The sequence below is a fragment of the Hippopotamus amphibius genome, chromosome 2 (genome assembly GCF_030028045.1).
Source record: "Hippopotamus amphibius kiboko isolate mHipAmp2 chromosome 2, mHipAmp2.hap2, whole genome shotgun sequence".
Lineage (NCBI taxonomy): Eukaryota > Metazoa > Chordata > Mammalia > Artiodactyla > Hippopotamidae > Hippopotamus > Hippopotamus amphibius.
In genome coordinates, this window is record NC_080187.1 from 56,908,362 (window position 1) to 56,924,473 (window position 16,112).

The 16,112-nt window shown below is 36.0% G+C and overlaps 1 protein-coding gene across 8 annotated transcripts in view; it reads right to left on the reverse strand.

The window, feature by feature from the left end:
- PPP2R2A (protein phosphatase 2 regulatory subunit Balpha) overlaps nt 1–16,112 on the reverse strand; it is a 106,580-nt gene continuing 90,468 nt past the window's right edge. For 7 of the 8 annotated variants that reach the window (XM_057724419.1, XM_057724421.1, XM_057724424.1 and 4 more), the window contains 7 exons: nt 14,847–15,012; nt 10,769–10,881; nt 9,889–10,066; nt 7,669–7,833; nt 6,272–6,441; nt 4,158–4,249; nt 1–1,002 (listed from right to left, as the gene is read on the reverse strand). In XM_057724419.1, coding sequence (XP_057580402.1) covers nt 723–1,002; nt 4,158–4,249; nt 6,272–6,441; nt 7,669–7,833; nt 9,889–10,066; nt 10,769–10,881; nt 14,847–15,012 — 1,164 coding nt within the window. In that variant the 3' untranslated portion in view covers nt 1–722. The other variant, XM_057724426.1, reaches the window with a different exon arrangement.

Genomic DNA, 16,112 nt, shown 5'->3' on the forward strand with positions numbered 1-16,112 from the left:
TTCTCCATTCTTTGTCACTTTTATTCAGTAGTAGTTTTTTTTTTTTCCTTATTTTCAGTGCCAGACATGGCAAGGAGTGATTACAGCCAACTGTTATTAAAACATTTGTTCGCAACATATACCCCCTTTACCACTGACCCCAAACTGACTCGTTTTGTGTGCTTTCGTTCTTTCCTTTTTTATACCACCACCAAGACTGGGTGGAGGGGCAAGGGTAAAAGAGATGAAGGGGAAGAGTCCAGGAGGCCAGAACAGGAGGAATGCTACAAGCCACAGTAAGAATGAGCTGTATTTAATTTAAAAAAGGGGGGAGGGGTGTACCCCACAAATGATACAGTAATGAGGATACACAATTAAATCCCATAAGCATGACTGAAGGCTTTCACTGTGTTTGACGTCATCACAATGGAAGGCATAAAAAGTGGAGTAAATCAATGTTGATACAGTCCAATCTAGTCCATTAGGCAAGATGGTGCAAGAAGTCATTTAAATTAAAAGTGCCCTACCCTTACCTAAATGGCTAGCAGACATGGAGAACACCACAGTGAGGAATCCACAGAGCTTTCTCCATGTAGCTATTAAAAATGTGTTGTCGAATGGCACATTGTCAAACACTGGAAAAGGGGCGCCACAATGGACCTCTCTCTTTTTTTAAGTACGAATGCTAGTTTCAACTATCTCAACTAAGCAGGAAGTGGGCTCTTCTGCTAGGAATGCCAACCCTAATTCACTTTGTCTTGAAATATATACAGATTGTTTGTAGTAGCTACAGCAATGATATTTTCCTTGGGGTGCCAGGCTGTATGAAGTATTTTCTTGTTGAAGTCTAGGCTGTCAACACTTATTTCATCTTTCTTTCGCTTGCCACTTGCACACACTTTGCGTGGCTTCAGAACCGTGCGAGGTTTATTGTTTTCCCGTGATGCTTCTAGGGTTATGTCTCGCTTCGTGTTCCGGTCAAACATTCTGAAGAAATTATTGTAAGATCCAGTCATGACAACACTAAAAGGAGACAGAGCACTCAGTCAAATAAGGAACATTAGTTTTCAGTAAAATGATTCACTGGTGAAACCTTGCCTAGTACTCCACAAAAACAGCTACTTCAAACATCTGGATTTAGGGAAGGGGCTGCTGACACCAACCCAGGGAACAATCACTGGAATAAACTAGGAATACGGTATTAGTTACCTTGATTTTCTATTAATGACTTCTTTAATGACTACCAAAACTTTCACCAAAGTTGAAAGCATCCTTAAATAAAGCTTACCTTAGTTGAATATTTTTGCAACTACAGACTGAAATCAACTAGACCAGCCAGCTTCTTGAAGTACCAACCAACCAACCAACAAAAACCAAAAATATGGTATACAGCTTTTCATAAGAAACCAATGCTTTATGATTTACATTATAAGCTATTTATGTTCCCAGGATATTGTCTGGTTCAGACAATAGCATCTTATCTATGGTTATAAGAAATCTGCTTTGGAGAATATACGGAAAGTAGCATATACAATTATTATTAACAGAAAATTGTTTAACCTATAACACGAAATGTATTTTAAGCAAGTATTTTTTCACAAATATTTTTACTAGTATCAGTTTGCAAGGCCGCCACATTCTTGCCCTGCCTAAGATACTTTCTGCAGCCCAAAGTGCAAAACTACAAACCTTTGAAACCATTAATAAATTACCACATCCTTCCCACATGGTTTAAATTATTATTATAAATAAGATTACAGGACACCGAGAACTGTTTAAAGTAATGCTTGAAAACATCTCTGAATATTTACAAATATTATATGCAAATAATTATCATCTATTCATTAATGTCAACTCTCCCAAAGGACACTTCACAACATTTTAATCAAACCCAAGTTGGTGCATATCCTGAAGGTAATAAAACTGTATTTCTTTTAAAATAAATTGTGTTTAGACTAGCATCTCCATGTTACACCTGAATTTGTAACATTTTAATGGATTAGGACACCTAGTCTATGGCTATTTTTAAAGGTGTTGTTAGCCAGGGACTTCCCTGGTGGCTCAGTGGTTAAGAATCTGCCTGCCAATGTGGGGGACTAAGGGTTTGATCCCTGGTCCGGGAAGATCCATAACTACTGAGTCTGTGTGCTGCAACTACTGAATCCAGCGTGCCTAGAGCCTGCACTCTGCAACAAGAAAAGCCCACACACCACAACTAGAGAAAGCCTGTGCGCAGCAACAAAGACCCAACACAGTCAATTAAAAAAAAAAAAAAAAGCATTGTTAGCCAGCATTTCTGTGGTATTCTTGCCAAAAATGTAAAACTGGAATCTCATCAAAAGGGAATATTAGACAACACTCAAATTAAGGAAAATTCTATAAAATAAATGGCCTGTGACAAGGGAAGAATGAAAAACTGTTCCAGATTACAGGAGACTAATACGATGAATGACAATTAAATGAAACATATACTTTTGGGTTGGATACCAGCTTTTTTTTCCTCTGCTAGGAAGGACATGATTGAGAGAACTCATATTTACGGGGATCTGTGGATTAGATGGCAGTACTAGATCAATGTGAATTTTTCTGCTTTAGATGCCTGCACTGTCATTATATAGGAGAGAGTCATTTTCTTTTTAATTAATTAATTCATTTATTGGCTGCATTGGGTATTTGTTGCTGCAAGGGCTTTCTCTAGCTGAGGAGATGGGGGGCTACTCTTTGTTGGGGTGCCTGGGCTTCTTATTGCTGTGCCTTCTCTTGTTGCGGAGCAGGGGCTCTAGGTGCACCGGCTTCAGTAGTTGTGGCACATGGGCTCAACAGTTGTGGCTCACGGGCTCTAGGGAATAGGCTCAGTAGTTGTGGCGCATGGCCTTAGTTGCTCCGTGGCATGTGGGATCTTCCTGGACCAGGGCTCGAACCCGTGTCCCCTGCACTGGCAGGCGGATTCTTAACCACGCCACCAGGGAAGCCCGAGAGAGTGTTTCAAAAAAAAAAGAAAAAAAAAAAAATTTTTTTTTATGTTAAGGGAAATAAACAGTTTTTCCTGATAATGGAACACGATGTTTAAACACTACGAGGACGAGCAGGCTGTAGCAGTGTCGTCTTCCCTTTCCTGTTTCCTTGATGCCTTAGGATGAACAGTGGCGTTCAAAGGTGAAGCATGCTTACTCCTACTCCAGGTGTACCATGGCCAGACTATTACAGGGCCTCATATTATAATCAGATAAAAATAACTTTAAAAAACAGACAAAAGCAAGGAAGGGAGGGAATACGGGGATATGTGTATAAAAACAGATGATTGAATCTGGTGTACCCCCCCCCAAAAAAGAAAAAAAAAAAACAGACAAAAGATAAATGATCCAAGTTCTATTATCTTCAACAGCACCATGAAACCTGAATCATATCAAGCTTCAGTGACAAAACTATTGCTGAATAAAATACTCTGAGTACCTTGAAGGCAAGTTTAATAATTCCAGAATTACGTTTTCTTTTACGATTGTCTGCTCAATTAGAACGTAATAAATGAATAATACTGACAACTAAAAATGTAGTCTAAGACTTATTTATCCTTTGAAATAATGGTACACATTGTGATGACACAGTAAAAAGCAATCATACTATATGGCAAAGTTGTGGCTTATAAAAAGCCTAATCACTTATGTGAATATGGTTAAAATAATACATAGTAATTACCTCTTCTCTTCTATGAGGTATTAATGTAGTATCTGGAAAACCTGGTGTGTAACACGCTAAATGAAATATCTACTGCCTAAATATTTCTAAAAACAATTTAATAGCAAAGTAACAACCAAAGTGAAATTTTACCATTTTAACCACTGGCATGTCAAAGATGTGGTTGATCTGGTTCATAAAACGGAGACGTTTAAAATTTATATCATAATTTATTATATGTAGAATTTTTTGGTGTACTTTCTCATTTACTAGTGAAACATAATGTTTAATTTTTATCTGCCCATATCGCTATGCGATTACTAAATTTACTTCAAGAAAACCCTGCAGAAAATGAAGTTGGGAAGTGCAGTGTATGTCAGTCTAAAAACACACTGGCCATGAGTAAATGTGGCAACCATACTAGGAGTGAAATAGTAAATCTCATTCCTCTAATAAAATTCACATTTGAATAAGAGGTTAAGTTCAAATTAAAATCAATTTACCTGTCAGATCCATTCCAACAACATTCAAATTTGTCAAATATGCAGTCATTTTCATACAGTGAACAAAGCTTACTTCTGAGGTATTCATGCACCTGGGGGGGCGGTGGGGAACAAATATACACGTACACTTAGCTTCCACCGTAAGAGGCACTGCTCTTGAAACTGGAAAATAATGTAACCAGTCTATTTTTTAAGGCATATATACAAACATATACATACCTTTTAATTTCATTAAAACTCAATTCTCAAAACAAACAAAAAACTGAATTCTCTGAGAAACAATAAGGATTTTATCCTTTCACAGATATCTGAGACCTCTTCCACGAACACACATTTTCCTCTCGTACAACAGAGAAAAACACTCTTTTGGGCATGGCACGTGTACTCTTTACAAGCTCGACTAACATAATATCACAGTAATATTTGAATTTGCTAACATTTGATTTTTAGCCTAGTAATTGTTGATTAAAAAACATGCAATACTGTCGCTTTGCTTCCTTTATAACTGCCATTTTTGGGGCATAAATAACCGAAGCCTACAGTATCATTAAGTACGTATGTTAATGCATTGCATGACCCTGCCCTAGTTTGGTGATAAATTATACGGTTACTCCAGGTAAGCATCATGGAAATATTTGATATACTTGTTATTACTTACACAGTATCCAAAGCTAATGAAAATGTAGCTCTGTCTTTCTAAAGTACAATTCTAAATTTACTCACTAGTATTTCACAAAGGGATCAACTAGAAAATAAATTTAAAAAGTATTCTGAGAAATGATACATTTCTATATAAATATTACTGAATTACAAAGCAAAGTTCCAAAGTAATTAGTGTGATCATAAGGGGAAAAAAGGCATCTCTCTCTCACTAGTCTTCTACTTAAAGAGAACCTTAAAAAGTAATGATTGAAAAAAGTAGGTACCTTCTCAATGCTTAGAATTCTCTATTATGAAACAACCTAATGTCATTAATCAAATTCAACAATACTTGAACCTGCACATGCTGTATTTGAGTATGTGACTCCCAATCACCAATCTAGTTCAGCATAGGCAGAAAAACTACAAATCAGTAAAATTAGGTAAATCTTGATAATTCAGCCAAGTTTTAGAATGCACATACAGGGTTTCTCACCAATGTAAGAGTTAAGGTTCAGATCAATTATTCCCAATGGAAATGGGGTGATGGTGGTGAGGATCACTAGGAGATTGATCCGAATCTTGGCAGTTACACAAATGTAATTTAAAAACAAAGCCATCAATGTAGCATTTATTTTGAAATTTCAGATAGCATTAAGGAGATCCTTAAGTGGTTTATGTTTGTCAAAGAGGATTAAAAAGTTTGAGAAAAATCCTTCTAATTTTACTGAGAACATACAATATAAAGAAGGTACCATTTATAAATTCTGTGTTCCTAAAGCAGTGTTAAATGTTTTCTACATTGTAGCTTAGGGCCTAACACAGGTTTCTTCTGGCCCCCCTACTCTGTTCCCAGCTGTGGACATCTTCATTCTCTTCTCCAGAAGAAAGGGATCCATGGTAGCGGCTTGGCTGACAAAAAGAGAATCCAGAACTGACATCCTACAATAGACAGGCAGCTCCTAAAGCTGTCTGCTGGGTTCTCACAAGCCCTTCTTTCACCTTTAGCTTAAGACAACAGTTATTAGCCAAAAGGAGAAGGCCAGTTCACTTGACCGGGCATGCCAAAGCTAAGCTCTAGTTCAACTAGCACCAACCCTACTCCATCCAGGACACTTACTACACTAGGACTGGCCATTCTCCTCAATCTTCCTCCCCCAGACCTTGATAGAGACCTTAATTCTGTCCTCACTTTAAATGTAGATAAAAACAGGAAAAAAAAAGTTGTTATTGGTGAACCAAATTGGTAGCTTTACACTTTAACTGTTACAACTGAATAGACAATACAACCCACAAAAGTATATATAAATTTAACATAAAGAAAAGCAATATATTCATGGATCTCTGAAGGAAAAAGCCTAATGGTGAACACACACTATACTGTACTAGGATTAACACATAATACAAAATCCTTCCCTATAAACACTTAAAAGTAAATAGATTATATACTCATTGAAAGAAAAAATTGCAAATACCTGGTATGTTTCCACAGGCCTGTTTTCCATATTTAAGTCCCAAATTTTGACTGACAAATAGTCTCTAGTCATCATATATCGACCACTATGGCTGAATTTAACATCAGAAATTGAAGAGATGATTTCAGAAAAAAAAGACCTGTTACTGGGATCTTCAGGTTCTTCAAACACTAAAAACAAGCAAAAAAGGAGGGTTGGGGGCAATGTGTAAATATTCTGGCTTAGGCAAAGCATTTAATCAAAACACCAATCACAAATTGCTAAGAGTGAGCTAAAAATGACAGGGTAATAAAGAAGTGAAGAACATCTCTCTGGCTATAAGAACATACCCTCCTTGAAAGTTCTTAAGAGAATGAGTGTGACTTAATACTGAAGTTGAAGATGGGAAAGTATGTATGTAGCACAGCACCTTCCAGAGTCATGCAGCTAATTCAGCAGAACCAGATTCACTCAGGACCTCTGACTTAAGTGCACCAGGTCTGAGGTCCTGCATATATCTCACTGACTTTGCCTGTACTGCCATCACAAGAAATATACCACTCTCATCATTCCAATTCATACCCACATTTTATTTTTTTTAGTGGCCAGGTAAAAATATTTTGATGAGAGGCATGTACCAGTCTTCATGAGTTTTTAAAATCTTCAACATGAAGATAAGAATAATACAACCCCTTTAATTTTTTTAACCTGGTACTTTTCAAACTTGTTTAAGCCAAAGAAACCTCTTTTCAAATCTTCCTATGAAGCTTAAAACAGAAAGGAAGAAAGGGAGGAAGGGAAAGAGAGAAGGGAGGCAGGGAAGAAAGGAACTGCTCTACTTGAATACAGGACTGGAGAACCCAACTCAAATTCCCAAAAGAATTGCATTCCATTAAAAACACATCCACTGTCATACAGAGTAAAGTGAGTCAGAAAGAAAAAGACAAATATCGTATATTAACACATATATGCGGAATATAGAAAAATGGTACAAACCAACCAGTTTGCGAGGCAGAAACAGACACACAGATGTAGAGAACAAACACATGGACACCAAGTGGGGAAAGTGGGGGCGGTTGGGGGGAATGAATTGGAGACTGGGATTGCCATATGTACATTACTAATAAGAAAAAAAATCAAATTGTACACTTTAAATATATGCAGTTTATTGTATGTCAGTTGTACCTCAATAAAAGATCTTAAAGAGAAAAAAAAAATCCACTGGGATGCAACAGACATGCCCCCGAGGAAGCCTTCTATGTTCTTCTAGTAGGATAATCTATACTGCCTCATGTTGAGTCAGGCAGCTTACCAAAGGGTACAGGAAGTTTAAGACTTGTAAACCTATGTAAATGTAGTTACCATGTTGGAAGACAAACAAAATATTATCATTTGAACATAAGATGCAATAAACTTACGTTTAGAATGCCTATCACAGAGGGCGGATGCCCTCATGTCACATAACCGAATAGTTCCTTTACTGCTGCTGTATACAAATGTGTTACAGCTGTTTGGATGGAATTCTGCTGCTGTAATCACCTCTGTCAGCTCTTCCATATTGGCAGGCTTGATATCCACAATATCTGGACAGCATTTTATTAAGGAATTTCCACTTAGAAAAAAGGTTAAGTATAATTTTATATTTCTCAAATCTAAAATTCATTCATAGACTTAAGCACAAGTATTAATTCTAAAATGCATATTACTGTCTACATGAGTAGAAATCCCAGCGGGATCAAATTTTTAATGCTTGAAAAAAAATCTTAGACAAAAACACGTGTGTATTTTAAATTTTAGAATGTAGAGGTCTTTATTTTGAGTATGATACAAATCCAAAAGCCATAAAGAAAAGATTGATAAGCCACCTTCTTTAAGAACTTAGTGTACATTCCAAACAAAAGGAAAAATCTGGAAGGCAGCAAAAAAGGGTAACTGCACACATACAATGAAGCTGATTTACCTGATATTAAAAAGGTGCTTAAAAAAAAAAAAGACTCCAAGAAGAATACATGCAAATCCAACAAAAAATTTGGAAAAGAACAAAAAGAAATATAAATGGTTAACAAATATGAAAACATGCTCAGGATGAAAGAAGCAAATGAAAACAACAGGAGAACTTTTCACTAACTAGACTGCTAAAGGTATAGGAAAACAGATTCTTTTATACACTATAGGCAGACCTCGTTTCACTATGCTTCGCTTTACTGCGCTTCACAGATACTGCATTTTTTTTTTAACATATTGAAGTTTTGCAGCAACCCTAAATCAAGCAAGTCTATCAGCACCATTTTTCCAACAGCATTTGCTCACTTAGTGTCTCTGTGTCACATTCTGGTTATGATCACAGTATTTCAAACCTTTACATTATTATTACATTTGTTATGGTGATCTGTGATCAGCGATCTCTGATGTCACTATTGTAACTGTTTTGGGGTGCCATGAACTGTGCCCATAAGAAGGTGAATTTAGTCAGTTGTTGAAAGGACAACCAAGGGCTTAGAACATTACATAAACTTAGCTGATAAAGCAGCGGCAGGGTTTGAGGGTACTGACTCCAGTTTTGAAAGAAGTTCTACTGTAGGTAAAATGCTGTCAAAAAGCACTGCAGACTACAGAGAAATCATTCATGAAAGGAAGAGTCAAAATTAACATGGCAGACTTTGTTGTTGTCTTATTTCAAAGAAACTGCCACAGATTCCCCAACCTTCAACCACCACCACTCTGATGAGTCAGCAGCCATCAACACTGAGGCAAAACCCTCCAGCAGCACAAAGATTACAACTCACTGAAGGCTCAGATGATGATTAGCAATTTTTAGCAATAAAATATTTCTAAACTAAGGTATATACATTTTTTTTTACATAATGCCACTACACACAATAAACTACAGTATAGCGTTAACTTTTATATGCACTGGGAAACCAAACGATTCATGTGACTTGCTTTATCGCGGTATTCACTTATTGTGGTGGTCTGGAGCTGAATCTGTAATATCTCCAAGGTATGCCTGTATTGGTAAAGTATGAATTATAGTAAAGTGTTAATTTTTCAGATGATATCTACTTGGAAAGACTTACATTAATAGTAGTCATAATAACTTTTATCAAGCACTTACTTAAAAAAATTATATATACATTTCTATATTTAATCTATAAATACTATGTGTGTGTATATATCTCATATAATCACACACTTGTATACGCACAGAAAAATTTCAGGAGGATAACATAAACAATGAAAATGAGGTTTGGAGAAGGTATTTGTACTACTATGCATCATGATTTGCATGAATTTCTTTTTTCAACCTTATTTTTATAATTAAAAATATATTTTTAAGAATAATACTCCACATATTTGTTTCTGTTACAAGAAACAACTATTAAAAATTTTTTCTATTTTCACAGGTACAGACAAATTCCTTAAAATTCCAAGAATCCAATTTTTAAACTGATACATTATGCCTTTTAACAAATAACTTCAGCCACTGTTTTATCACTTATACACAAAGAAAAAGTGGTATAAAATAAGAAGCTACTATAAAAAGAATCAAAACACACTAAGGAGAGATGAAAATAAATCCAGTATGGGCACAACAGGCATTCTTTACCAAACACCAAAAAAAGAAACCAAATGGATACTAAAACTCCTGTCTGTAATTTCCAGGTGCCAAAGATTAATCCGCAAATCATCTGCAGATAAATACGTTTCATAATCACTATTAATAGAAATTGAGTTGATGTGATATGTATGAGCATTGGCAAATATTCTTCGTGGACTGGCCTCAACCATTAGATCCATGGGCCTAAAGACCGGCACCTGTCAATAAGACACATCAAAAACAGTGATTACAAAATGATCATTGTTTACCAGACCACTGAAGATCCAGAACACTACATTACTCCAGTTTTTGAGGGAACATAAAAGAGTATAATATTACAGAGATTTAGTTTTATAAAGTAACTGATGTTGATTACTTATTTAAAAGTGTTGAAATGGGAAGAAAAATGAAAAATTTACCTTCTTTTACAGATAGCAATAGTATCAGAATTTGCAGTTTTTCCTAGTTTCAATCTTTTGCTTGAAGGACTTGCAAAGCTGATAAACGCTTATAATTTAAAGTGACTAAAAAGGAAATTAGCCCAAAGCATCTAATTCTTGGTATTTTTTAACTGCAAATACAAGATTTAGTCCATTTCTACTTTTTTGATCTCCAAAGAAAGTTTATCTTGAAACTTAACCTTCAAATAGCTGACAATCAAACCATGAGAGTACAGTGGCACAGTATAAAACAGAGTCTTGTGTTGAGTCCTGGTTCAGCCCCTGGCCATAGCGAGACCTCTCTGTATGGCAGGGTCTGTTTAAAATTTGAGTTTTCAATGTTCTATCTGGTTACAGAATCTTGGGAAGGGGCAGACTGTAATTATTCCTATTCATGTGCTGCTGAGGACCTAGAATATATAATGGGAATACAGAACACTATTCATCAGAATTAGAATCTTTTTTTTTTAATGTACTTACACGTAGTGTAGTAACTGTAGTAGGATCTCTATACCTTCCATCTTCCTCTTTCAAGTTATACCCCTCTGGTCTTTTGTCCCTTTCACTGATTTTCCATAATTTTATTGTTTTATCTGGGGAAAAAATTTTAAAAGTCCTCAAAAAAAAGATTAAAATTCATAGAAGAAACACATTTTAAGATATATTTAAACACACCATTTCATATTTCACCCAAAAGGATCCCCCAGAATAAAATCCCTGATCTGACTTTATAAAGAACAAATTTCCTACTACAAGGTGAAAAAAAACACCCACACATAGAAAAACAGTACAGAAATTGCAAATTTACGTTAATGGCACTTGTAAAAATTCCATTTGATATTAAAATATAATCACAGCCAGGTCCTTATCCTTCAAAAATAAAGCCAGAGGGGGGAAAATGTATATTTATGTATATATAAACACATATATGTCTATACATATATACAAACATATACATATATAATGCTTAATATTTAATTTTTAACACAAACAACAAAATCAGTTAAAACAGCCTACTATTTTAGAATAAATATGATAAGCAATATCTATCTCCCTTGGTCCCATACTTTCTAGCAGATGCTACCTAAGACTCCACAAATTTCTTCATAGGTCTGGATGGTTCTGTTTAAAATCTTTCTTTTCCTCAGTTGCATTAGGGATTAGATTCAAGTAAGTAACAGGGCCTGAAAATAATTTACCAATTAAAAGCATACGTCTCCAAGTCCTTCAAGACAAAATTCCTAGGTATCAAGAATATTAAAAAAAAAAAAAAAAAGAATATATAAAAGTGTTTTTAAAAATAAGCTTTAATTTTGAATTAAGTTTAGAAGTTACAGAGAAGTTGCAAAGAGCACTGAGTGTTTCCATACACCCTTCACCCAGTTTCTTCTAATGTTAGCATCTTACACAACCATGGTACATTTGTTAAAACTAAGAAATTAACACCCTACATTACCATTAACTAAACTCCAGACTTGACTCTGATTTCACCAGGTTTTCCACTAATGCCTCTTTTCTGTTCCAGGATCCAAACAACACTGTATCTAGTCATCAAGTCTCCTTATTCTCTCTGACTTTAACAATTTCTCAGACTTTCCTTAGTTTTCTTCATCCTGACCGTTCTGAGAAGCAGTGGTTAAGGTATTGTGTAGAATGTCCCTCAAATGGGTAGTATATCTGTTGTTTCCTTATGATCAGGCTGGGATCACAGGTTTTTAGAAAGAGCCCAGAGGTGGAGTGTACACATGCTACCAATATGACTTTTCCGCTGGTGATGTTAGATTTGATCACTTGGTTAAGGCAGTAACTGCCAGATTTCTCCACTGCACAGTTACTATTGATGTTTTCTTCCCTGCCATACTCTCTTCTTTGGAAGTGAGTCACTAAGTCCAGTCTACACTTAAAAGGACAATTAAATTACAGTCCCTGCAGGGAGGAGTATCCATCCACACACTGTCTGGAATCCTCCTTTGTAACAAGCATTCCTTCTCCCCACTTATTTATTTATTCAATCAACCATTTATATCACTATGGACTCAAGTACGTTTATTGAATATTATATTTTGTGTTATAATCCCAAAACTGCACTTATAAAAGTAGCACATTCTTAATGGCCCTTCATAAGCAAATGGGTATAACAATTTGAAAAAGCAGTGTATAAAGGCACTGTAGAACTCTGTCATACAGAGAAGTATAGCAGGGACTCCTCCAGCCTGGCCACCCCTCTCTGCCTGGTGGAGAAGAGCATGCTAAGCTGCCTCTGTCGGTGCTCTTTGCATAGATAAAGAGCACACAGAGAAAAACTGCTAACTTTACTAACGTGTAACCTAGTATTTCATCTGAACCCTATGTAATTTTGATTTTTAGTTATATTGCAGTTAAGTTATATGTTTTCTACGTGCTAGTTTATATTTACATAATTTAGGTAAAGAATGATATATTTTAGAATATTTAATCTATCCCAAAATCTATAATACAAATAAGCCAAGCCTGAATTCTACGTTTTGGGAGAAATTATCATCTAAATATGATAAGGATGACCCCACCACCACCACACATACACAACCCCTTGATTATCTTACAGCCTGTTCAAATTCTTCATCCTTAATAAAGATCCAGATAAAGAAATCACACTATACTTATCAAACATTTCAAGTAAGATGTAATTAATGTGTGCTTCCTAGCGGTGTTATAGGAAGAAAATTTTAAAAAGAAAAATGGGTAAATGGATTTTTAAAACAGACTTCAAAGCAAAAATTTTTAAGTGATAAAATTTGTGACATTTTTTTAAAACTTTTTTTAAAAATTTTATTTATTTATTATTTTTGGGGGGGGTACACCAAGTTCAATCATCTGTTTTTATACACATATCCCCGTATTCCCTCCCTCCCTTGACTCCCCCCCCCCCATCCCAGTCCTCTAAGGCATCTTCCATCCTCGAGTTGAACTCCCTTTGTTATACAAATGGCATAAACAAAGGATCAATTTTAGTGCAGTGCTTGGGAACAAGGCAGGTCAGGAATTATAAAAATAAAATAAAAATTCTTACGCTCTACAGTAGTGACCTTTTTATCTGGAGTTTTTGGCCCGTAGTTGGAGGTACATGAGAATAATCAAACTCCATAAAACTGTATGCAAGATTATGTGAATATACTTGTTTTCAGTAAAGGGGATTATTAGATTCCTCAAAGAGAACTGTTACTTCCAAAAGTTAAGAACCACTGCTCTACAGTGATGCCCTACACTGTGAACACTGATAGCCAAAGAAGTGTTCCAGAAGTCCAAAGTCCCAGTGTCCCCTCACCACAGATGGTTGGAACAGGGAAACCATGCCACCAAGCTTCCTTTGTGGGTATGTAGCTTTTATATAAAATCCAAAAAGCTTCTTATTAATAAGCTGTTAGAACCTATTTGCAAGTGAACTTTGTATTACTCATATATCCAGAGACCCATGGTCAACAGATTAGAGTTGGATGTTCTGCAATGGAGAGAAATTGAGAATTCAGAGAAAGGCAAAAGAAGGTTAAAGAGAAAGAGAATAGGGCTTCCTAGGGTGGCGCAGTGGTTAAGAATCTACCTGCCAATGTAGGGGACACAGGTTCGATCCCTGCTCCAGGAAGATTCCACATGCCGCAGAGCAACTGAGCCTGTGCGCCACAACTATTGAGCCTGTGCTCTAAAGCCCGTGAGCCACAACTATTGAGCCTGTGTGCCACAACTACTGAAGCCTGCGAGCCTAGAGCCCATGCTCCACAACAAGAGAAGCCACAGAAATGAGGAGCCTGTGCACCACAATGAAGAGTAGCCCCTACTCACTGCAACTAGAGTATGCCCGTGTGCAGCAACGGACAACCCAACACAGCCAATAAATCAATTAAATAAATGTATTTAAAAGGAAAAAAAAAAAAAGCACCTTCTTAGAGCCATAAGGCTCACTGGGAAGAAGGCAATGAGTGAGCTCCAGTTTGTGTCCTTCTTGGATGAGGATCAAGTAAGAAGAGCACTCTCCTAGAGAGTATCCTGGAATGGGGACCATCCTTTGACAGTGTTTTGTATTTATAGTTTGAAATACTCTTTGGAGAGTTAGGCACACTTAAAAAGGAAGAGGAAAGGAAATTAACATTTACTGAGCGCTCACTAAGTATATGAGGAGTCATCACATTTACTCCTCACAACTATGCTGTAATATAGATACTACTAGCAGTTTCCAGATGATGAAAACTTGATTCAGTGTTAGCAACCTGCCAAGGCTACTAAGCCAAGAAGTGGCAGACACAGGATCTGACCCAAATCCGACCATAAAGTTCATTCTTTTCACTACAAACTGTGTACTAAAAGAAATGGACACCTGAGGATCTCTTTCATAGAACTTAAAAACTAAAAGAAAATAAAAAAGGGAAGACAAAAAAGAAGAGTTTACATTCTACATGGGGAAGAAATATTTCCAAATGTCTATCTGCAGAGATCTCTTAACAACTATTCCTCTTTGAAAAGGGGAAAGTATCCTACAGGACATGTGTACATGGTGGGCATAAGGAAAGAAAAATTTTACACTTACCATTGGTAGACAATAAAAACTGAGCAGCATTTTTCTGGGGTAACCACCTAATTTTGTTGATCTTTTCTTCTATTTCTAAACTTTTCAAGTAGTCAAACTCTGGTTCATGGCTCTGAAAGGTGCTGTAAACATTATATTCTCCTCTGCTATGAGACTGGATTTTGTTCTAAAATGGAAACAAAAATATTTGGACCAGTTGAGAAATATTTCAAGTTAATCAAACATATAATCAATTCCAACAGGCCCTGCATCTTTTATACAATTATATTTTGTTTTTTTATATTTATATTTATGAGGAAAGCCTCATAAATGCAATGGCACATTTGACCCCGAGCTCCCCTACCCAAGACCACAGTTACAGAGCTCCATTACTCTCTGAGCCCACTTTCAGCATCACCCACCAGACCTCACCCCACAGCCCCATCAACAACTGCTTACCCTCCTTAAATTATCTCCTTATATTATGAGCCTAGCACACACCAACGATTTATTTCATTTAGTAGCACTGTGAGTGAATACAATTTAAGCTACTGGATAAAGAGACTACTTGCACACTTCCTCGGTTAACACTACCTTATTAGCAAAAATGAGAATTATAATGTTCAGAATTTCATTTTTTAATTCATCATCACATAATCAAAAAACTTTCCACCAAAAACATTACATGTCTAGTTCAAAGAACCAGTGGCAAAATAGTTTAAAAGAAAGGTATTATTTATAATCAACTGTTTTAAGTAGAAGCGAATTAGCAAATGAAATGTTTAAGATTACTTGATAATAAGAATGGCCCGTTAGTCATTATCATTATTCTCCGTATAAAAAAGAAAACCGTATTGAATCATCACCTTGTAAGTGTATGTTTTGGGTTGCTTGATTATCTGGATTGATCATTCATGGTTACAGCTGTATGTGGAGCCTCTGATAGTAGTATCAATTATTAGTGAGTGGTTTGCCAATACTGAGAATGCAGAGCATACCACTGAACATAATCCACACTGGGGATGTGAAGGGGGTAAAAAAACTCCGAACCTTGGTCTCATTACCATACTCTTTCACCAAATCTGATAATGCAACCCACTTAATGTGTATACGCTAATATCTGTTTAGAAGAAATGCCATAAGTCTTCCATTGAAAATTACTTACTCAGTCTCAAATGTTTGCCATGTTACTCTCCAAGAAAGCTACAATAAACAGCAATTCAATTTTTAATATGAATGCTGTGTTTTTAACTTAAGCAATAGACTATAGTACTATGTACACTAGGT